Source organism: Misgurnus anguillicaudatus, unplaced genomic scaffold (assembly GCF_027580225.2).
Source record: "Misgurnus anguillicaudatus unplaced genomic scaffold, ASM2758022v2 HiC_scaffold_33, whole genome shotgun sequence".
Classification (NCBI taxonomy): domain Eukaryota; kingdom Metazoa; phylum Chordata; class Actinopteri; order Cypriniformes; family Cobitidae; genus Misgurnus; species Misgurnus anguillicaudatus.
In genome coordinates, this window is record NW_027395283.1 from 5,357,677 (window position 1) to 5,381,665 (window position 23,989).

General features: G+C 37.0%; 1 protein-coding gene and 1 long non-coding RNA gene across 3 annotated transcripts in view; one reads left to right on the plus strand and one right to left on the minus strand.

The window, feature by feature from the left end:
• LOC129438991 (protein NLRC3-like) overlaps window positions 1-23,989 on the plus strand; it is a 267,541-nt gene that overhangs the window by 77,720 nt on the left and 165,832 nt on the right. The window contains exons 6-7 of the mRNA XM_073865735.1: window positions 3,944-4,117; window positions 14,867-15,040. Coding sequence (XP_073721836.1) covers window positions 3,944-4,117; window positions 14,867-15,040 — 348 coding nt within the window. The remainder of the gene's footprint in view (window positions 1-3,943; window positions 4,118-14,866; window positions 15,041-23,989) is intronic.
• On the minus strand, window positions 18,626-21,985 carry LOC129451952 (uncharacterized). Of its 2 annotated transcripts, XR_012368743.1 has the most exons (4): window positions 21,329-21,985; window positions 20,918-21,064; window positions 20,180-20,747; window positions 18,626-19,965 (listed from the first exon to the last, which is right to left on the minus strand). It is a non-coding gene; the product is annotated as an uncharacterized lncRNA (long non-coding RNA). The 2 variants fall into 2 exon arrangements; XR_012368742.1 differs by having other exon boundaries at window positions 20,918-21,985.

Sequence of the window (23,989 nt, forward strand, 5' to 3'; positions counted from 1 at the left end):
ACTCAAAGTTTGCGAAAAAGTTTCAATCTGCACTACCAATACACCATCACAACGCGTTTTTAGCGCGGCTGGAAAAATAAAAACCCCAAAAACGTTTCTCACTTGTTGTCTCACGGATGGAAGTGCTACAATAAACACGCAGATAGGCACCGATCCTTTGGGTACTCTGGCGACTATTTTGACATAAACCCCATCGATGGTTCAGTGACACAATTTCATCTCAAACTATCAGGTTCAGGATCTTTGTACAACACTCATAAGGTTAAATATCAGGGGCGGAGCCAGACATTGTAGACATTGGGGGCTTAGCCCAAATCTAGGGGTTTCAAAGCTTGGTCCCCTGTTGATATTTTTTCTCCATTTACGGCAGCTTTATAAACTATTTTTTAATCTAAGTGTTCTCTGTATTGTCCAGTGTTGGGTGTAACTAGTTACTAAGTAATTTGTTACTGTAATTTAATTACTAGAAAAAGTAATGTAAGGGATTACTCTTATTTTTCTTGTAATCGAATTACAGTTACTTCTGATGTAACTAAATACTGTCTATGGACTGTAGAACAATTATGTATACTATAATAAATAGTGGATTTAACATGGTTTTAGTTTACAATTCTCAATATTAACTGGTTGATTATTAGCATTAATATTACTGAGATGTTGACTGTTTTTTAGTAGGCCTACTTAAATAGCACATATTAATGCTTGATTCTGCAAAACCTTATTCTACACCCTTAACCCTCCCCATTTCTACAAATACTTAAAATAAACAATTACTTTAGTATTAATAAGCAGTAGTTGGAGTAGTTAATAGTTAATTAATAGAGAGAAATGAACCCTAAAGTGGGACCAGAATAATTGATGTACTTTTATATATTGTTTCTTCGAGCCATTTCAAGCCTATCCTTGTATCATGTACTAAATAGGATTTAGAAAGTAATTAGTAATAATTAAATACTTTTTGGAGTAATTTGTAAAGTAATTTAATTACATGATTGAAGATGTAATTAGTAACTAGTAATTAATTACTTTTTTGAGTAACTTACCCAACACTGGTATTGTCATTTTGAAACTGCAACATAACAAATTTTGACAATGATACTTTAACTTCTCTTATCCAAAAATAGGCAAACATGTTTGCTGAAGGCTAATCCAGTAACTATAAAGCTACATAAGAATAAAAAAATTTGACTTCATTGACAGAACAATTTCTCACCTGCTTATGGAAGCGTTTCTCTCTCTTTCTCTCTTTCTGTCTATCTGTCTGTCTGTGATCTCTCTCCACCCTCCTCTCTTCCTATTTGCACTGACAGTCAGGGCCGCCTTAACCTAATGTGAGGCCCCGGGGCTAAGAGGTTTTGTAGGCCCCCCTTCCCCTCGATTTATGGTCTAATTTTTTTTTAAGTGTAATATCTATGTAATCTACATACCCTCTTTGAGCCAGAAAACACCATAATATTGTTATTAATATCACTGAGCCTACTTGAGCATAAACACAAGACACTTTATTTAACAACCACACACAGCAACATGTGGTGATAATAAAACCAAAATGTGTGAAAGTTTATATGTTTATAAGCTTTATATTTATATAGTTTTTGGAATATAAAAATTTGCAGAAAATTGCCATTCACTAACTAAATGCTCACCACAGTTTTAAAAATATAATAAGTTAAAGTTAGTTTTAAAGTGAAAATGCATTAATGATAAGAAAAGATAAGTCTTTATAGACAGAATCTTGTTAAATGCATTAATGATAACAAAAGATAAGTCTTTATAGACAGAATCTTGTTTTTTAATCATTTATTTATTTTGTAGGCTATTGAAGATATAGCATGCATTGTATTTAGTATTTATGCATACATAAGCATGTAAAACGACCAAGTATGAATATGCACAACACAGACAGGGAACATACCTGTATATAAGATCTTGAGATAATGAGATTATAATGGTGCTATCAGGGGATGATCATTTCAGATGGTCTTGTCGCTCTTTACTTTCTTAGACTTGCACCTTTACAGTTGCGTCTCTTTCTCGTCTTTCTACCAACAGATGTGTGTACTGAGCTAACGTCGCGTCAAACTACATCGCTCCAGCTATGCACGCGTCACTGATATAAACGCGAGTAAACTTAAACTTTATAACAACTAACAGCATTATGTGCGGGAACTCCTTTCCTAATTTAGCGGCACAGTTTCTTGCGCACGGTTGGATGACTTCTGCATGCCAGACAGCTGCAGGAGCACAGAGAGAGCGAACGAGCGAGCGCGCGCACGAAAGAGAGAGAGACCTGCACCTCACTAGTGCTTATTACGAAATTTCAGAAATTACTCTTTCATTTGTTGGTGGATTATTTCCCGTTTCTCTGTCACACTCAGTCTAACGTGCAGGAATGTCAAGTTGACAACGCGCACTTAATTACATTACGCGGAATAAAAAATATGTTACGTCTGACATTTTATTTCACGTTGAGTTACAACGGACCAATCAGCAGCCATGAAACGTGCAATTAGAGTGATTGACAGAAAACCTGACAAGTTACAAAACAATATGACCTTTTCAGCTCATCATGAACGCAAACTTGGGAGGCCCTTGAACTTGGGAGGCCCCTGGGCTTCAGCCCAGGTAAGCCCGTGCATTAAGGCGGCCTTGCTGACAGTTATCACACATAAGGATATTTTAATGTAAGAGATTGGGGATTCACATTTTATAACTGTCTATCAATGTATTTCTGAGGTAAAATCATTGTGAATTTCAAATGCATATGGACAAAACATAAGCTACCTAACTAACTATATACTTTCTCACCTTCTTACTTCTGACGTCTTTAAATATATAAATCGTATATCCATCTATAAAAAAGTATATATGCAACAATGAGCAAGTTTTTTCAAAGTTTTAATTCACTGTTATTAAATGTACTTTAAATACAACGTTACCAATGACCAATGAGGCAGACTAGACCAGAGCACCACAGTAAGTTAGACGTTAGCCATGCAGATAATATATCAGTTGACGCTATTTAACAGTATTTACATCACATAACTATAAATATACACTTACAGTAATAACGAAGGCACTGTAATAATAAAGACACTTTGAAAATGCGTTTACTGTTGGGAGATTCAGCATATTATTTTGCCTTCACACGCATCTCTTATTCATTTTCAGTTGAGTGGGGGACCGGAGAGTTAAAGCTGAGTGCCGCCACCTAGCGTCCTGGATGAATTCATTTTACAGATCTGAAAAGATTCGGGGCTTTTGACAAAACATTCGGGGCTCGAGCCCCAAAAGCCACCCCCCCGCTCCGCCCCTGTTAAATATCATTATAGTTGTGTGATAAACAGGCTGAAGAGTCAAGAAAAATACATGAATACAAAAACTAAGTCTATTAAAATGTAAATCCAGTGATTAGCAGCAGATATATCAGTTGATCTGAGTGATTTTACTAGAGTTTATTTAGTAACTACAGTATATTTCACAGGTATGTAGAGTCTGAACCATGATGACATTTAAAACTAATACACCATTATCTTTAAATCAATATTGACTGATAGATTATAGTGAGACTATATAGAGATCATAACATCTGTAATGGATTTATAGGATTTTAATCTCAGTAATGGTTTTGATAACTGAAGTTGAGTTTATTCATCTCAGCACTAAATGTTACTGACAGTTACAAACATAAAAGATTAAAATTAAATTATGATGAGAAAAAGTAAAATGTTATGTAAATCAGACCATTAATATAAACATAAACTGATAAAGTGCATTTACTTGTAAATCTCACTGATGTGTTTCATTAAAACACAAACACACATAAATGAAACTAAAATGAAAATGTGCATAAACACTAAATGATGACAGGAAGAGAAACAAATTCAACTCACTGTAGATTTGATCTGTGTGTGAACAAACTGTGTGTCTCTGTTCTCTACAGGTTGTATGGTTTTAATATCAAAGATGAAGGTTGTGTTGCTCTGACTTCAGCTCTGAGATCAAACCCATCACACCTGACACATCTGGATCTGTATGATAATAACCTAAGAGATTCAGGAGTGAAGATGATCTCTGATGTACTGAAGAATCCTGACTGTAAACTGAAGATACTGAAGTAAGATCATCTCTAATAATGACTTGACTAATAATTTAACATGATTATGAGAGTATAGTGTGTTTTCACATAAACTCCACTGTAAAACTATTTCATCTCAAACTATCAGGTTCAGGATCTTTGTACAACACTCATAAGGTTGAATATCATTATAGTTGTGTGATAAACAACCTGAAGAGTCAAGAAAAAACATGAATACAAAAACTAAGTCTATTAAAATGTAAATGATTTTCACAAAAGTTTAATGCCTTCCAGAAAATGTTCTTCTTCAAATATATAAACATACAATATACCAAATGAAAGAACAGACCCTCTGCTTTCAAACAAAAAGTAGTTCTTTTGTAATCAGCTTTTGAATATGGGTAAGTTTCATCAAAAACACCACATTTTGAGCAAAAAGCAGAGATAATTCCATTTTTGTGACGGACTTTTCATAGAGATCCCATTCAAAGCGATCTTTAAAACAGACACGGACATGCAGCTTCTTGCCATAGGGCAATACTTCAATAGTTGCGGAAGGGCCACCTGGTGGACAATAGCGGTATTGCGGAAAGACGGAAATTCTCGTCATTGGCGGGGAAGCGTTTTCTCTTAATTGACGAGATATCTCGTCAATGGCGGGGAAAGAGTTAATGTTGACTGAGTAATGTCATGTCAGCGATTGAAATCATAGTGAAATTAATGCTTGAAATTAAACTGTGATGCTTTTTATCTCACAACAAGATTTGAGGCTTTAGTCTGATTTTCACAGACAGTCTCAGTGACATACTGTATACTTGAGCTGTTACACACACCAATGACATTGTAACAAAGATTTGCATGTGAAAAGTGTATGTCTAGAAGAGATAAAGAGCTACTTCAAACTATAGCTGTCACATTAATAATCTGATTTCTACTAAATAGCATTAAAGGAATAGTCTACTCTTTTTCAATATTAAACTATGTTATTACCTTAACTAAGAATTGTTGATACATCCCTCTATCATCTGTGTGTGTGCACGTAAGCGCTGCAGCGCGCTGCGACGCTTCGATAGCATTAAGCTTAGCCCCATTCATTCAATGGTACCATTTAGAGATAAAGTTAGAAGTGACTAAACACATCAACGTTTTTCCTATTTAAGACGAGTAGTTATACGAGCAAGTTTGGTGGTACAAAATAAAATGTAGCGCTTTTCTAAGCGGATTTAAAAGAGGAACTGTGTTTGTGTTTGATGATTTCATGCATTTTTATACAGAAACTGAATATTGCATGGTGAAGTACTCCACTTTTTTAAGCTCATCTGCTGGGTCTGGGTTTTATTCACATGAATGCGAGAAGTCTGCTCCCAAAATTGGATATAGTGCGTATTTGGGTATTAAATACAAGCCCTGATGTTTAAGTAATATCTGAAACATGGCTTAATAGGACGGTTTCAGATAAAACCATAGGCATAGATGGTTATACTGTTTATAGGGCTGATAGACCAAAAAGGGGAGGGGGGGTAGCTGTTTATGTTAAGGACAGATTTGAAGTCTCACAGCTACTCTCTGAGTCGGTTTTGTAAACAAACATGAATTATTAGCCTTGAATCTTATTGTTTCTAAAACTTTGCATCTTACTTTAGTTGGATGTTACAGACCTCCATCAGCTAGCAATGATGCTATTTCCTCTTTAATGCATGCAGTGGCCTCTTTGAATTATAAGGAGTTAGTACTTATGGGTGATTTTAATGTGAAGTGGTTACAGCCGGTATCTGATAGTTTTAAAGCAATCTGTGATACGTTGAATCTCTTTCAGTTAGTAGAGACTCCTACCAGACCAAACTTGAAGGATCCTAAAAAGTCCACATTGATTGATTTAATTTTTAGTAACACCCCCCATAAGAACTCTTCAGCCTTAGTATTTGCTAATGATGTTAGTGATCATTGCTTCATTGCTACAGTTAGAGATACTAAGTTACCAAAGTATAAGCCTCGTATTATTACAAGACGATGTTTGCGGCATTTTAGTGAGCAAGGTTTTCTTTTTGATTTAGCACTGTATAACTGGGACAGGATTTACGTCATTCCGGATGTTGAGTCCGCTTGGAAATATTTTTATGAAAGTTTAATGTTGTCTATTAATTAGAACGCCCCTTTTAAAAAATTCAGAGTTAAAGGTAGAGATAACCCCTGGTTTTCTGAAACACTATCTGCTCTTATTCGTGAGCGTTATGTTGCTTGGGCTACAGCAAGACAATCCGACTCATGCTCAGATTGGATCTGCTATTAGAAAAGCTAAGGCTGATTATTTTATTGCGAACACTGCTAGGTCAAATAATCCGAAGAAATTTTGGCAGAGTATAAAATTGTTAAGAGATGGTAAAAATAGCTCTAGTTTTCCTTCACGTGTAAAAATGGATTCCAATAGTATTTCAGATAAAGAGCAGATGCTCAATTGTTTTAACAAACATTTTGTTGCATCTTGTGCTTTGTTTGACACTCAAAATAAAACAGGTATGGTTTGTAACTCAGATTTTATAAATGCAGAAAGTCATTTAAAAAAGGAGGAGTTTAGGTTTAAACAATTCAGGAGTTTAGATGTTTATAAAGCACTCAGATTGTTGGACACAAATAAGTCATCATGGCCCTGATCAAGTAGACCCCTTCTTTTTAGAACTAGCTGCAGATATTTTAACTTCCCCGTTAACTTATATTTTTAATCTTTCACTAAATACTGGTGTTGTTCCGGAAATTTGGAAATCCGCTTTTGTATTACCTTTATTAAAAGGGGGAGATCCTGTGGTGTTAGATAATTATAGACCAATTTTGAAGCTTTGTGTTTTATCTAAGATCTTAGAAAGTTTGATTAGCGAACAGCTTACATTTTATTTGAATACAAACAAAGTGCTCATTTCAACATACTACGATTTGGGACGTACTAATTCTAGTTTCGAATACTATTTAGGATGGATAGTATGCGAATTGGGACTCAGCATAAGTGTATGGTGAGATCGTAACAAGGCGTGGTGATCTTGAACCTGCTTACATCACGAGGCATTTTTTGGACCCAACATCCAATAGGAAAATTCAACTGCAGTAGCCACCGTTCAACCTGAAGAGGGCAGCACTCAGACGTTTTTACACCATATATTGTAAACACTTTATATCCAAATGTCAAAAAACTTACTTAAATCAATGAACAGCACTAATAAACCCCCATTCTTACAGATCATTAACTAAAAAAAGTTGGTTTAGGGTTTAGTTACTCTTTAAGAAAACAGCAATATACTGTTATTAAATGATTCTTCAGACTGTTTTTTAATCAACGGGCCTCTAAAATGAAATGAATGACAACTATAGCAGATTATGACATAGATTTCCATTGATTTCTTAAACCTGTTGCAAGTTGAGAAGCTTTACTACATAACTGGACTAGTTTAGCCTTAGTTGCATTTCAGTTTTATCACAATCAACTCGATTTACGACTGCATAAAAATACTTCCTTGGCATATTGCGTTACAAAATTAGTGTGTAACCGATCGCATTTCTAGTTTATGTTAATTAGGTTATACGGGCTACGTCAATTAAAACAGCTTATAAAGGCTGACTTCGCGTTAGAATCATAACATAAAACAGGGAACGTAAATCACCTTGTGTTTTTTAAACTGGGGTGAACAGAGCGAAGACTTTACAGTGGAAAGAAAACTTCATTGTATTGCTCCAGCGGCACATTGTGTAAACTGCATTTATAGTAAAGAAGCGCAAATATGCAGATATCATAGAAATTAGCATTAAATACACACACCTTGCTCTCTTGTGAAGTTCACGCTCACTGTGAGACCGTAGATTGAAGACGGCGCTAAAACGCAGAGTAAAGACGGGGCGGAGCTAAGAGGGCTCAGTTTAAAGCATAACTAAACCCATGGTCAGAGCCTGACTCCACCCACTGGCAATATTTGAAAAATGCAAGAAAAGTGGGCAGATCCCAACGGAGATGGGGACGAACTAAGCTCGTACAAAGTGTGTGAGATCATAACAAGGGCGTGGTGATCTTGAACCTGCTTACGTCATGAGTTAATTTTTTGGACCCAACATCCAATAGGAAAATTCAACTGCAGTAGCCACCGTTCAACCTGAAGAGGGCAGCACTCAGATGTTTTTAGACCATATATTGTAGTATTGAAACACTTTATATCCAAATGTCAAAAAACGTACTAAAATCAATGAACAGCACTAATAAACCATCATTCTTACAGATCAGTAACTAAAAAAAGTTGGTTTAGGGTTTAGTTACTCTTTAAGGGGGTTGCGTGTGCGGCACAGTCCTTGGCTGGGGCCCTCAAAAGTTCATGGGCCCTTAGAACCGTTCTAACCCCCCCCCCCCCCCCCCTACGGCGGCCCTGTCAGGGCTATTCAATTGGCAGCCCATGTGCCAAAACCGGCCCCTGAGGTAATTTGATCCGGCTCTTCATGTAGTCTTGTGTGAAAAGACATCTCTAGAATGAATGTAGTTTAGTTATATAACGGGCCCTACAGTTATGAGTTGATTCTATGGCTGTTTTAACTTTATTTGATGTATTTCCAGCTTACAACACCGCCTTTTCCGTCAGTTGTTGTCTGATACGTCGGCTCACTGATGACTTGCTTATCCACAATGGCATGAGATGTCTTAGTAAAGGAAATGCATTGAAACGATTTTGTGAACTATACATAAGTTCCTGGGGCCTCATTTATCAACATTGCGTAGAAAATGTTCTATATTTGTACATACGAATGAAATTTAAAATGTGCCTAAGTACAAAAAAATCGGGATTTATCAAACGTGCGCACGTGGTACGTATGCACATCAGTAATTAATCCTTTATGATAAATCCCATTTGTTCTTAAGCACCATGCTTGTGCACGCTCATGGTCATTTGCATTCCAAAACGTCTCCAATGAACCATATATGGTGACAACACCTCCCGTTATAAGTCACGTGGTTGTGCTTTTCCCTCACCGCAATAATGCCAAAGAGAGCGGAAAAGAGGAACTTTACCGACACAGAAATTGAGTTACTGGTGGATGAGGTGAAATCCTAATAACACATACACTGTTTGGTTCACTTAGTGCGGGAGGAATGACTAACAAAAGAAAACAAATCTGCATGAGAACATGTTACCAGTGAGTTTAATTCCGTTGGGTATGAGAACATTTCTAGAAATAAAAAAAGGGTTTGACATTAAATTATCAGCCAAAAAAAAAAACCTGCGTCACAGCACACCGACGTGAAATCAGTTCAACTGGAGGAGGACAGACAATGACAGAACTTTTCTTGGACAGCCACATAACCAGCATCATCGGCGCGATCTTTGAAAACGCGCTCCCGACGGAATGGATGATTTGCCAAGTCTTCCAATATTGCAAGATAAGCCATTCCACTGTGTCAAGCATTTAACGGAGCTTTCTTACATAGGGTTAGACACTAATTTCATTAATTAACTTCAACGCTGATTTTCAGTTACTTAAACAGTAATAATTTTTAACACCTGGGGGTGGATAATAAATAGACAAAGTGTTCTTTTAACGCTGGGGATGGACGGTCCTGTGTAGTATCGCTATTCTACCACAAGATGTTCTGCGTACGTATACTCAGAGGTGTGCGTATATTTACACACATTTCTACGTATAAGTGCAATTTCATAAATTCCACACTTTGCGTAAAACTGTTCCTACGCACACTTTACGCACACTTCTGTTTGTACGCACGCTTGATAAATGAGGCCCCTGGTGTTTCTCCAAAATTCAAACCAGACAAAGGCTCAAATATTATACGAATCATCATTCTCACACAATAATGCAATTAAAATGAGGAATCACTAGAGCCTGACCGATTTATTGTTTTGTAATTACTTGTTTCCCTTTCACTTCAGTCAGTGATCTCTCAGTTCAGGCGGCAGTCATGCGGTGTCTTCACAACATTTTTACACCTGGTATTAAGAAACGCTTTGGTTGATTGGATTATAAGTGGACGAGAGAGGCACATTCCCGTTTACACTTGCTGTTAATAATCTGTCTCTTTTGTTGTGAGACGGAGAAATGACGCGTTTAAACTGACGCGCAGTCATGCACTAATATTACAGTATCTAAGATTACAGCTGCTTGTGTTATTACTAAACATGCTCACTTCAAAGCAATTGATTACATAAGCTCACGCAATTTGAAAGAGGCATAAAGCAGACGCTTTAGTTTTATAAAAGTCTAAAGTCCGCGCTGAACACTGTGGGTTTGCGTTATAAAAACATTGTGTAGTACATTAAATATTAGATCAGTATGTTGTCAGTCAAACATTGTCTACTTAACAATAAGTTGCTAACTTGCTAACTTATATATATGAGTGTGTGTGTGTGAGTGTGTGTGTGTGTGTGTGTGTGTGTGTGTGTGTGTGTGTGTGTGTGTGTGTGTGTGTGTGTGTGTGTGTGTGTGTGTGTGTGTGTGTGTGTGTGTGTGTGTGTGTGTGTGTGTGTGTGTGTGTGTGTGTGTGTGTGTGTGTGTGTGTGTTAAAGTTATGTCAAATTTACTGTTTAGTGCACTGATATCACACTCATTTTGGATAGCCTCATAAAAATCACTGGAAATGTTTTTATTTATTTATATACAGTATATTCTATTCATGTTTATAGTGTATTTTATGTACAGTGCTGTAGTAGAGCTGCAAATTTCGACTATTTTTTCAACCGATTAATCTATCGATTATTTTTTCGATTAATCGAATAGTCTAAAGATTTTTTTACAAATAATAAATGTAACATCTGCTATTAATGCCAACATTTTATTGAAGCATTTTCTCAATTAAACAAATACACAAACAGTGCCAGTGCCAAGGAAAATATAACAAATCACATAAAAACAAGTCCAACATTAATTCAGCCTAACATAAACAGTGCAAAAGGGGCATTATTCACCTTAAACAAATAAAATATATTAATATTAAAGAAGTAAAATAAAAATAAATCAAACTGAATAATAACTCCTTATTAATATAAAAACATGTCCCGCTCTTTATTGTTCCAGCCCTAGTGCTAATCATAAACTAATGAAGAGTCATCATTAACTACAAAATGACTCACATGAAATCATTGTTTATTAATACATTAACTAAAAAACATGTCATGTTGTACTTAATGATGACTCTTCATTAGTTTATGATTAGTACATGCATTTACTCAGCATTAGTTCAGACTGAAGTAAAAATAAGTTCATTGTGATTCATGAACCCTTATTATAAAATGTAACCATTATATTATTACTGTTAATATTATTACTATCAGTAGTAACGTTACTGCATTCTCATTTAGCATCAACTTTAACATTTAACTTTTCTTAAGTCTCGGGTAAATACAAATTTAGTTAGTATGATCTTCTAATATTTTATAAACGGCGTTTACGCTGCTGTTACTTTAAATAAACGCATGTCAGGAATACCTAACGAGACGAGCTTTTATAATATCTGCGCACATAGCAAAAAAAATAAGCTATGGGAACTCCGCGCTGCCAGCTGGCTTTCAGTGCACGCGGGCACATGCCTATCTCAGTGTAACAGTAACTTATTATTTCATAACTTCTTAATATAAAAAGTTAAACATGTCCCGCTCTTTATTTAATGTTTCAACATACTGCCCAGATGCGATGCAATGTCGTGTCTGTCAGGCGTCTCGCAGCTCGTATTAAACTAAGATGTAAACACAGCTGTATTAAGCACAATATGTGCCTGCATTGATTCTATTGTTGTATAAAAACTTACTGTAAAAATTCAAATACTTACGCTGCCGTCGCGTCATTCTGAGGTCGGAGAGCTCCATGTTGTTTTCTTTTAAGATGATCATGCACAGATGTTGCGCTGCTGTGGTATGCCATTTCAGTTTTACACAGTATGTGTTTTATTTGGTCTCTGCTTAAAGTATTCCCACACTTTTGATCACGTTCTGGCTGTTTGGTATAACACTTGTATTATCCGGTCGGAGCTGAAGCCGCCTTCATTTGAAAACGTAAACAATGCGACGCATCGACGCATTTCCGGCAAATCGACGTAATTACGTAATCGACTACGTCGACGCGTCGTTCCAGCCCTATACTGTAGTATAATATACTGTGATATATGTGTACTTTACTATAATATACACAAAGAACATTGGCCGTCATATCATTATTGGTGTTTTTTTACTCCCTAATATCTGTATCGGCATCAGCCCGAAAAAAAACCCTGCATATCGGTCGGGCTCTAGTACTCGCCCATCGCTCACAGTCCAACACCTGCACAACTGTGTGCATATCGCGCTGACAAACATACACCTGAATTCACTGCTCTTGCGAAATTTAAAAATATAATTTCTCTTATTAGAAGGTAACCTAAATGTTTGCCAATTATTAAGATGGTGGATGTAGTTAAAATAGAGCTACTGAAATAATTAGCTTTGACAAAAAAACAGAATTAAACAATTTTATGGTCCATATTATAAACTTTTTTGTTATGTGTACTTAAGTGAGAGTCAGAAAGTGAAACATGAAACAAAATGGTATGGAAATTAGACATAAACTGATTAATTTATTTTCCTTTAACATCTCTCTGATGTGTTTTAGTGAGGGCCGGATTATCCATAGACGGGATTGGGCGAGTGCCCTGGGGCACCTAGGCAATGGGGGGCACCAAGGGCTCCGGCTCAAAAACTACAGAATGTGCGGGTTTTAAACGCTCATTTGCATGACGCGTATATCGTTTTATGTCACCATGCGCTCAGTTGATTGTACCTATGGGTTTATGCAGCCCGAGTAAAGTCAACACATCTCACTCAGAACCGTGAGGAGACTTTAAAAAAAAATTAAAATTAAACATTGCAGAGATGAGAGACAAAGAGAGCGGGAGAACTTTTAGCCTACATTAACACCAACAACATTATAGCCTAGATGAGAATACATTTAGCCTAGCCCCATTCATTCCTATGGTACCAAACAGGGAAGCCACCAAACACATCCGTGTTTTCCCTATTTAAAGACTGTTACATGAGGAGTTATACCAGTAAGTATGGTGCCACAAAATAAAACTTTTTTTTTGGTTCCATAGGAATTAATGGGGCTAGTCTAAATGCGAACATATTCACAACGCGCTGTACAGTGCATGCATTGAAAAAAGATAGGTATGTATTCATTCGTCTAGGTTGAGGTAATAACATAGTTTAATATGGCAAAAGGGTAGACTATTCCTTTAAATATACATATAAGGAACAGTTGAAAGACCAATTTGCAACTTATTAGGTCAATTGGCAACATGATTGGGTATAAAAAGAGCCTCTCAGAGTGTCAGTGTCTCTCAGAGGTCAAGATGGGCAGAGAATCACCAATTCCCCCAATGCTGCAGCGAAAAATAGTTTTCTGAGTTTCTCAGAGAAAAATTGCAATGAGATTGAAGTTATCATCATCTACAGTGCATAATACCATTCAAAGTTTCAGATCATCTGGAACAATCTCTGTGCGTAAGGGTCAAGGCTGGAAAACCATACCGGATGCCGGTGATCTTCGGGCCCTAAGACAGCACTGCATCACATACAGGAATGCTACTGTAATGGAAATCATAACATGGGCTCAGGAATACTTCCAGAAAACATTGTCAGTGAACACAATCCATCGTGTCATTCGCCGCTGCCAGCTAAAACTCTATAGGTCAAAAAAGAAGCCATATTTAAACATGATCCAGAAGCACAGGCGTTTTCCCTGGGCAAGGCTCATTTAAAATTCACTGTGGCAAAGTGAAAAACTGTTCTGTGGTCCAACGAATCAAAATTTGTACTTCTTTTTGAAAAACTGAGATGCCATTTCATCCGGACTAAAGAGGACAGTGACAACCCAAGTTGTTATTAGCGCTCAGTTCAGAAGCCTGCATCTCTGATGGTTTGGGGTTGCATGAGTGCATGTGGCATGGGCAGCTTACACATCTGGAAAGGCACCATCAATGCTGAAAGGTTTATCCAAGTTCTAGATACATATGATCCCATTCAGACGTCGTCTCTTTCAGGGAAGACCTTGCATTTTCCAACATGACAATGCCAGACCGCATACTGCATCAATTACAACATCAAGACTGCATAGAAGAAGGATCTGAGTACTGAAATGGCCAGCCTGCAGTCCAGATCTTTCACCCACAGAAAACATTTGGTGCATCATAAAGAGGAAGATGAGACAAAGAAGACCAAAGACAGTTGAGCAACTAGAAGTCTGTATTAGACAAGAATAGGACAACATTCCTATTCCTAAACATTGATCCTCCTCCAGCTGTTCCTTATATGTACATTTAACTTTTCTGGCCTCTTATTGCTACCTGTTCCAACTTTTTTTGGAATGTGTAGCTCTCATGAAATCCAAAATGAGCCAATATTTGGCATGACATTTCAAAATGTATCACTTTCAACATTTAATTTGTTATCTATATTCTGCTGTGAATAAAGTATAAATTTATGAGATTTGTAAATTATTCCATTCCTTTTTTACTCACAATTTCTACTGTGTCCCAACTTTTTCTGTTTTGGGGTTGTATATTATTCAGTATACTTTTTTTTGGGGGGGGGGGCACTTTGGTCACCTTGGGGCACTTCACTGTGTTTATCCGGGCCTGGTTTCAGTAAAACACAAACACACATAAATGAAACTAAAATGAAAATGTCCATAAACACTAAATGATGACAGAAGAGAAACAAATTCAACTCACTGTAGATTTGATCTGTGTGTGAACAAACTGTGTGTCTCTGTTCTCTACAGGTTGTGTTGGTGTAATATCACAGATGAAGGTTGTGTTGCTCTGACTTCAGCTCTGAGATCAAACCCATCACACCTGACACATCTGGATCTGTCTCAGAATAATCTAAGAGATTCAGGAGTGAAGCTGATCTCTGATGTACTGAAGAATCCTGACTGTAAACTGGAGATACTGGAGTAAGATCATCTCTCTGATAGTCACACATGTACTGAGGTTTAGTTAAACATAAACTTTATGAAAAACAAACGCACACTAAAATGTAAAGGATATATAAAGTCAACGAGAGATCTGATCAGTAAGCAGATACATCAGCAGTCTCATAATAATAATTTGTTACATTTATATAGCGCTTTTCTGCAGCACTCAAAGCACTTTACACATGAATGGGGGATTCTCCTCAACCACCACCAATGTGCAGCATCCACCTGGATGATATGATGGCAGCCATATTGCACCAGAACACCCACCACACACCAGCTTATTAGTGGAGAGGAGACAGAGTGATATTGCCAATTAGAATCAGTATATATAGGGATGATTAGTAGGACAACGGGTACTTTTTCGAAGGATATTTTTAACAACCACAGATTCAGGACCACGGTTTAACGTCTCATCTGAAGGACAGTGCTTTTGTGACAGTATAGTGTCCCCGTCACTATACAGGGGTGTTAGGACCCACACAGACCAGTGAAAGTATGGCAGTGTTTCACCACAACACAACCTGTGGAGATAAAAACAGATATAAAGATTAACATTTTATGTTATTATTTTACAATTAAAATGAATTATGTTGTGGTGGTAGATTTCCTCTACTGACTTAAGTTACATAACCGGTGAATCTACAGACAACACACACAAGACATTTATCCTCACTGGGTGTCAACAGAAGACAAACACTCAAGAGTCACACAACATCTTGTCCATTATGAACACAAACACTTGAGGAAATAAGATCATGTATTCAATCAAAACCTTATTGTAAAGTCTTACATTATTCAATACAAACAACTTTTACTTTCTCTATTTCAACACATTTTGTTGTCAAAAGCATACAGTACAAATGTTCAAACCTGTAAGGAAAAGACATGTTAGTTATAATTAGTTATGATTCATTTCAATTTCCTTCACAACGTGCAACAAAACTCCTCTGTTAAAATGTCAGAAAATGTAGTTTGGTGTTTCTTTGATGAAATCTTTGCTGATATTATTGTGTATGAAGAGTTTTTCTCCTCGTCGTGTTGTTTTTATAAAGATGATTAAAAACATTGATCCATCATTGACACTGACAAACACATTAATAATGTTTTTATAGATTGAGTGAAATTGATCTTTAAACACTTTAACATCTTTAAATGTAAGATCAGAGTTATGTTATCTCCAGCTGATATTCCTCCTGTAATAGAGGAAGATTTTTACATCAAATACCTGATGAGAATTACAAGTGTGAGTCATGAACTCAATACAGATTTATGAAGAAATGTTCATGTGGATTAGAACATTTAGTTTTGTATAATTCACATAAAGTCTCTGTTCTCTACAGGTTGAGATGGTGTGATATCACAGATGAAGGTTGTGTTGCTCTGACTTCAGCTCTGAGATCAAACTCATCACACCTGAGATATCTGGATCTGTCTATGAATAAACTCACAGATTCAGGAAAGAAGATGATCTCTGATCTAAAATATGATCCACATTATAAACTACAGACAGTAGAGTAAGTAGAGCTCATTTAAAGCAACACCAAAGAGTTTTTTTTACCTTAAAATAACGTTTCCAAAAAAGTTTCAGTGGTTCATCCACACAAAACAGGGTGAATGGCACTTTCACAATCGCTTTGCAGCCCTCTATCGCCCAAAACCGCACTAAAGAAGTTTCCAACCGTCGGGTAGTGGTCCTGTAGTTCGAGTGAAAACTACAAAAACTTGCTTTACGGCAGACCTACAATCCAATCAGAGCCAGCTATGCTGCAGTATTTACGACAGTGGTAATGAACAATTACGCTTCTAACCTGTAGGGGGAGCAAAGAGCCAGAGTTCTTTAGTGTTGCTTTAAAGCTCCACTGTGTACTTCTTTTAGTTAATTCTTAGCAAGAATTCTTTCAAAAGTATGTGCTCATTCATGTGTAATTACTTCCACCCCACTAATCAAAGTATTCTCGTAAGTGTAGAATCTGCTATTTAAAATACATACCGCCGTAACGCTCTCTGGCTGAATCCATGTTGTGCCTCCATCTTTGAAATACATTCGCCGACGAGGGACATTCCTGAAATTCAAGCTCCGCCTTTCGCGCTTTCAGACTACACTCACGCTAGTTGCACGGAGGTTGCATGTGTAGGCGGTATACGTCATCAAGACAGACTTTTTTCAGAATATTAACAATTATAAAGCTGACAATTATTCTTAGTTAATTGTAAATTGATGTAATATGCTTATGACTTGCGAATGTAATGCTCAGTTAATTTAAATAAACCAGGCTTGATGACGTATGCAGCCTGCGACCTGCGTAGACTGAATCCTTCGGCCGCACGCCGTGATAAACCTGCGATCTAATACTTTGATTTGAAAGCCTGTTGAAGACATATTCTCGAGGACATTAAAACAAGTCGCCAAGGAAGCGAAATGGGATTTTAAACAACAACGCGACAGGAAAAACATCAAGACCAAAGTCAATATTGGAGTTAGTTTTCCAAGATGGGGCTCAATGGACACTGAAGTTGCTAAGTTACTTTATATCTTCACCACAGGTAATTCAGCATATTCGTTTACATCTATACAGTCTATGTTGTAAACTTGAAGTTTTATAGTTCCTTGGCTAACTATAGCATGGTTATGCAGTTAGTGTAAACACGCATGTGGTTTTGTGTGCTCGAACACCCATACGCCGTCTCTCCGCCCATTTATGTAATCTGAGGTACTGAGATAAATGTTTTTCATATTTTCTGACCTCTAGCACAAACACACGGTGACAGCGCTATTTTTAGCCTTTCATTGATAAAACGCCGCTGATCTGCGCGTCGTTCGTTTCATTTTACAAGCGTCCTCAGTAATCTGGAAAGAAGCGGTCGAAAATGGACAAAAAGAGACGGATTTAAACACCAAGTGTAAACGTAATGTGTCTCTCTCGTCCACTTGTGATCTGATCGACGAAAACACATCTAAATACCAAGTGTAACAGCCCCTGTGATATTTTTCCTCGCGTGGATGAAAAATGAGTGTCTAAGCTACGTTTATGGTTGTTTTTTGTATGTGATTTTAAGCGGACATATCATGACAATCAGACTTTTTACATGTTTAACATAAATCTGTGTGCTTTGACGGATCACACGATTGCAAATTGTTCATTTTTTTCATTGCTTTAGCTTTAGCTACTGGAAGCCATGTTAACCCTGGCATGACAGGGCCACCGTACTAGTTAAAAAGCGTTCCGAATGGTGGGGGCTAGAGCGTAATAATCAGTTGGTTGTCATATAGATTTTTACCGCTAGATGGGAGTAGATCCTACACAGTGGGGCTTTAAATAAATGTTTAAAGTAAACTCATGCAGTGTCATTTAAATCCTAGAATATAAATATTAGAAATAAATGTAAATTGATCTGCTGCTGTTATAGGCTGTGTATCCTTTAAACCCAACAAACAGAAAATATGAAGTGTACATGAACAACACTTGATGCTTTGTCAGATCAACACAATAAGAATTCAATATAATGTCTGAGTCTGTTTACTAACTGTGATGTTGAGTTTGTTCACTCCAGGATTTAAAGAGCAACTTGAAAGTTAAACCACCCATTCCCTCAAAGTACAGAAAAATACTGTAGGAAATAGATTTAAAAAAAAATATTTTTCTAAATGCACTAATTAGGCTTCTGGGGTCATTTTTGTAAGAAAATTTTAGACCCGCCTCTAAAAACCGCCAAACCGGAAGTGACATCACGAGAGGCGCACGATGGATCGCAATGACAGTTCTTCGGACGCTGAGGAACGAGCAAATGTTTATTCATACTCGTATGACGAACTACAGCCATACAATTATGAGTTTGCTATGCAGCCAAGAGTGCAGGGGCTGGTCAGGATTAAACAGAACGGTCAGAGGAGACAAATTGAAGTGTTATGTGAGGAGAAAAGGACAGATGTCTGGGTGAGATCAGTGATCTGGCGAGATGTAATACTGTGCTCAGATCACAAGATTGTACAGATTATTATCATATATCATGCAATAGCAAAGGTAATATTGATACTTTGTCTTTTTAATGCTTATAAGTTATGTTAATATCCATCCACACTTACGTTACGTGATACAGATGTTGCTCGTCATCACCGCAGGAGAGGTGAGCTGTCTGAACCCATATGTGCTACAGGCCAGGCCAGTAGAAATGAGTATGTTTATGGCAGAGATTATTTATTACTAATTTATTTAATATGCATGTATAAATGAACAGTAAACTAAAGATTTGAATGTTAAAACAATCTTAATAAATTTGTTTTAAAACAATCTTAATGAATTTGTTTTAATTACAAGTTGCCTAGAGGTCATGACTAAGTCACAATTTTTGCTGGCACTAGTCAATATTCAAATTAACAATATTAATAGTTTTCCCATCTCCAAACAATACCACTAAATACAGCATAGGCAAGTTATCCGCTGGGCGTCTAAGGAACTTACCTTTACCTGCATGTGTCAGCCATTCGAGGACAGGTTCCAGAGGAAGGAGGACTTTATAAATGGTTTGAATACCCCCATTTTGTGACAATCAATAAACAATAATCACAAATTGTCTTACCGTATAAAAACTGGTTTATGAAGTTTAGATCAGATATATACCAAGTAGATCTGCATTTGTAATTCGATTTAGTTTTATTTATGTAGCACCGAAAAAAAGATATACAATCTGACCCATTTAAAAACATTTAACAATTTTTCAGTATCTTTCCCATCATATGTGCGGGTATTATAATAATGTGTTGAAGTGTGTTAAATTGTGAATGATGTGATTAATAGATCCCAACAGCTTCATCCTTGTTGATCCTCTGGGTGGATCTGGAGAGGGGAGCAGGTGTAGTGGAAGACAGGACAGTGCTGCATTCTCGTAGAGCCTGTGGTGACCTGGAGTATTCCAGAACAGAATATTTAAATAGATTAAATTTATTTGTCCCTGTAAACAGTGTACACCAAAGTAATACAGTTCTGATAAAAAAATTATAGTCAAAGTGGTTTTGATGGTTTTGGTGATGAGTCAGCTTTATATTATTTTTTGAAAGCGATATACAATGCTATTGTTCAAACATTTACAATCTTTTAACAAAAAACAACCGCTTACTGCAAATCTCTCATTCTGCCACGCCTTCACGATGGTAGAAATTGTGTACATGGTGGAAGAAGGTGCTGACAAGATGCTCTAAAGCCCAAACAGTTTTAACATCTTGATGATCTGGGTCATTATCGGCCGGTGACTTCTTTTTTGAGGGCGCATGTTGCGAAGCTGGTCACATGCATTGAGCTCGTCATGTGTGTGGCTCGTCATTTCAAAATATGTGTTCAGCGCGTCATGTAAACTTATGTGCATCACACGTGATGTCAAAATCTGCTGCACACGCATGTAAAGGGTTTATGATAAAAGATATGCTCACGTATGCCTGATACTCACTTAATCTCCTGTGTAATTACAGTTTAGTGTCAAGTTAGTGTCTTGCGAGTATTTTGTGAACATGAGTGCTTCTTTTTTATCATAAACCTTTTCAACGCGTGTGCAGCAGGCACGTATTGTGACAAGAGGCATGATGCACATGGTTCACACACGTCACAACAAACACACATTTGGAATTCACCCCCCTCAGAAGAGAAGTCACTGGTCACCAAAAATGCTGATACATGCATGCTGCACAGACCTAAAAGATGTATATAAAAAGCAGAAAATTACTATACCATAGCATATAAAACAAAAAATACAGGTTATGGTACAACAGACATCAGCTGGCTTTAGCAAACAACTTGCCAACAGCCCTGAATAAAAAGAAAAACATTATTTTTGACTTTGACAGACATGAATAAGTCTTACTTGTGTGAACAGGATGAGATTCTTGCAGTGGTTTCTCATCAGATGAGTCTTTTTTGTTTTTTCCTCCTCCATAACACATCGCCAGGTTCGTCCATGACAACAGAGGATGATTCATCATACTAAGCATCTTCATCTGTAGCTAGACAACTATAATTAAAACAGATTCACCTTTATATAATTGTATAACAGCATGTCACTTCTTAGGTACATACATGAACACACCACATGACAAAAAACGAATTACGAATTAGCTATGCAAACAAAGTAAATAAGATGTAACTCGATTTGATGGTTATACTATTTGCAAACTAAGGTTATCAGTTAGTTGATTTCCATATTTATAAGAAACTTGAATGAAATCATTATGTTAAATGATTTGGTAGTAGCAAATGTTTAAAAAACAAGACTTACTGTGCATAGTTTTCACGTTATCTTCGAGCTGCATCTCAGAGAGACCGTGATCGAATCACGTTTTCTCGCGGCGGCAAAAACACAGGCCTCACGTGGTTCTTGCTTCGGCATCCAATGTTTAACTCCATCATATTGCCGGGATGATAATCCTCCGATCTAACGTGAACGCTATACACCACCGCGTTTTTCGTAAGCACATGCTGAACTGAAGTCGCGTCTCTTGTCTCTTTCCCCGTGCTGCGCTAAACACACCCAGACACGGAAGATAGCGCGGTCTTTATTCTTCAAAAGAAACCTGTGGACTCATTGTCCTGACAGGCTGGAGTTTGTAAAACCTCCACTAACACAGTTATTAACCATGACGATGCTAAATTGAAACTACGGAGAATCACATCAATTTGCGACTGCTGTTGCTGAATACAACCGCAGCACTGCCAATGTAGAGCCTGTCAGACGAGCGCCTCTGACTACGTAATATGACGCGTTGTTAAAAAAACAGGGATTTTGAGAGCGGTCTTAGAAAATTTCAACTTTTTTACTAAATTTATGCGCTTAGAGTTTTGTAAATGTTTTTTGCTTTCGCATTTAATTTTCATATGGTACTTTCATACAAGGTTATATATTTATCTCACAAAAAAATGTTACCTGAAAGTTGCACTTTAATACTGTGATCTTACTCTTCTTACACATTATATATGATGTTTGTTAATGGGGTTTGTTTGATAGGCCGACACCTCTATAGTTATGCACACTTGACTAGATGTTCATCTTAAAGCTCTTTTTATAACAACTTGGTTTTTATTTCATGTTTTAAGCATTATTTATCAAATCATCAGAATACAGACAGAAATAACAACACAAACACAATATATACACAACAGATAAACACAAAGTACAGATGATAAATGATAGAGATGAAGATTAGAAAAAAGAAGAGAAAGTCAACTCTTAAAATCTGATGGACACTTCACACAACTCTCTGTCGAGCTTTGACATTGATGCTGTTTCTCTTTATTTACACGACTGTCAACCTCCAGGACTTTTAAAATAAAGCATCACCTTCATTTTCTTACTGTTTGTGTGTGAACTCATAAAACTGTCAGTGTGTCATTATATTATACTACATACATATCAATACATTCATCTCTTACATTGACATCAAATATTCAGAGGAAATAGATGAAATGTGTTTTTGTATTGTTGTAGCTCATGTGTATGTGATAAACAGATTGTTGACATGTTTATTATGTTGAAGATTTCTTTTTTATCACTGACTGACAGCACTAATAGTTTGTTTTTCTGTCTCTTCATCAGACACTGATGATGATCTCATATCTGATTGACTTTCTCTTTCATTTTCTTCAACAGTTGGTGATAAAGATGTAAAGATGTCTGATCTTCAGTATGATCTGCTGGTGAATAAGAAGACACAATAGTGACATCACTTCCTCTCAGACATGGGGACTTGTGACTTGGTGACTTGGACTCGAGTCGACTCGAGTCGCTATTTTTGTGACTTGTGACTTGACTTGACAAAAAATAAAATACTTGAGACTTGACTCGGACTTGGAAGTTAAAGACTCGGGACTTGACTTGACTTGAGACACGATGACTTGAATGACTTGAGTGTTAATCACATCATGTTTTCAGTTTGAATATAAAATATATAAATAATTTTAAAAAATAAAGTTGACGCAGCTGGAGCGCAGGCTAAGAATGGCGTTATCATGACTGAATCACGACACTATGCAGCTCTCGTACCTTACGCACGCCACGCCCACTTAGATCAGATATCAACATGTCAGCCGGAGGGGTACCGAGGGTCATCGCTTTCGGCTTCAACAAGATTTCAAAAGACGAACAGTGCATTGCAAGACATGCAACATTAAAATCACGGGCAGCCACGTGACAACCTCCAATTTTGTCCGTCATTTGAAGAGCCATAGTAAGTGCTTGTCATTTTTTTAATGTCTGGTTAGTTGGTAGATAGCTAATGTAATAATAGCTAAAGTAGCCATTAACCCTCATCAATGATGAGTCATTATACCGTGTTGGGGACAAATGTGGGCAAAATAATTTAGATTTTTTTTAAATACTTCCCTTGATCTGAGCGGTATGAGACTTGGCTACTTTTTGTAAGTTTGTAAGCGTCTTTTGCGCGCTCAAGTTAGTTATTTCATATGTAGGCGCACGAACGGAAGAGACGCGCACGCGGTGCGACACGCTCATTTTTCTGGGCGCAGCCTTGAGCATTCAGAGCATTACACAAGTGTGTGTGAGAGAGAGAGAGAGAGAGAGAGTGTGTGTGAGTGAGAGAGAGAGCTTGTGTGTTTGTGTGTGTGTGTGTGTGAGAGAGAGAGAGAAAGAGAGAGAGAGAGAGAGAGTGTGTGTGTGTGTGTGTGTGTGTGTGTGTGCGTGTGTGTGTGTGCGTGAACTATGTTTGAGAGAGAGAGAGAGAAAGAGAGAGAGAGGGAGGTGTTCAGAGAGGAGTCTGTTGGGTATTAAGCTGTTATTTGTTTTATGGACTCAATGTTGAAAATTTCAAACATTTCAAACAAGGTTGGCAGAAGTGAAAAATAAATAATTTATGAAGTTACAATTTTGTTTGATTCCATGATGTATTTTACTGAACATGAGTATTTACAATGCAAATCCAAATTA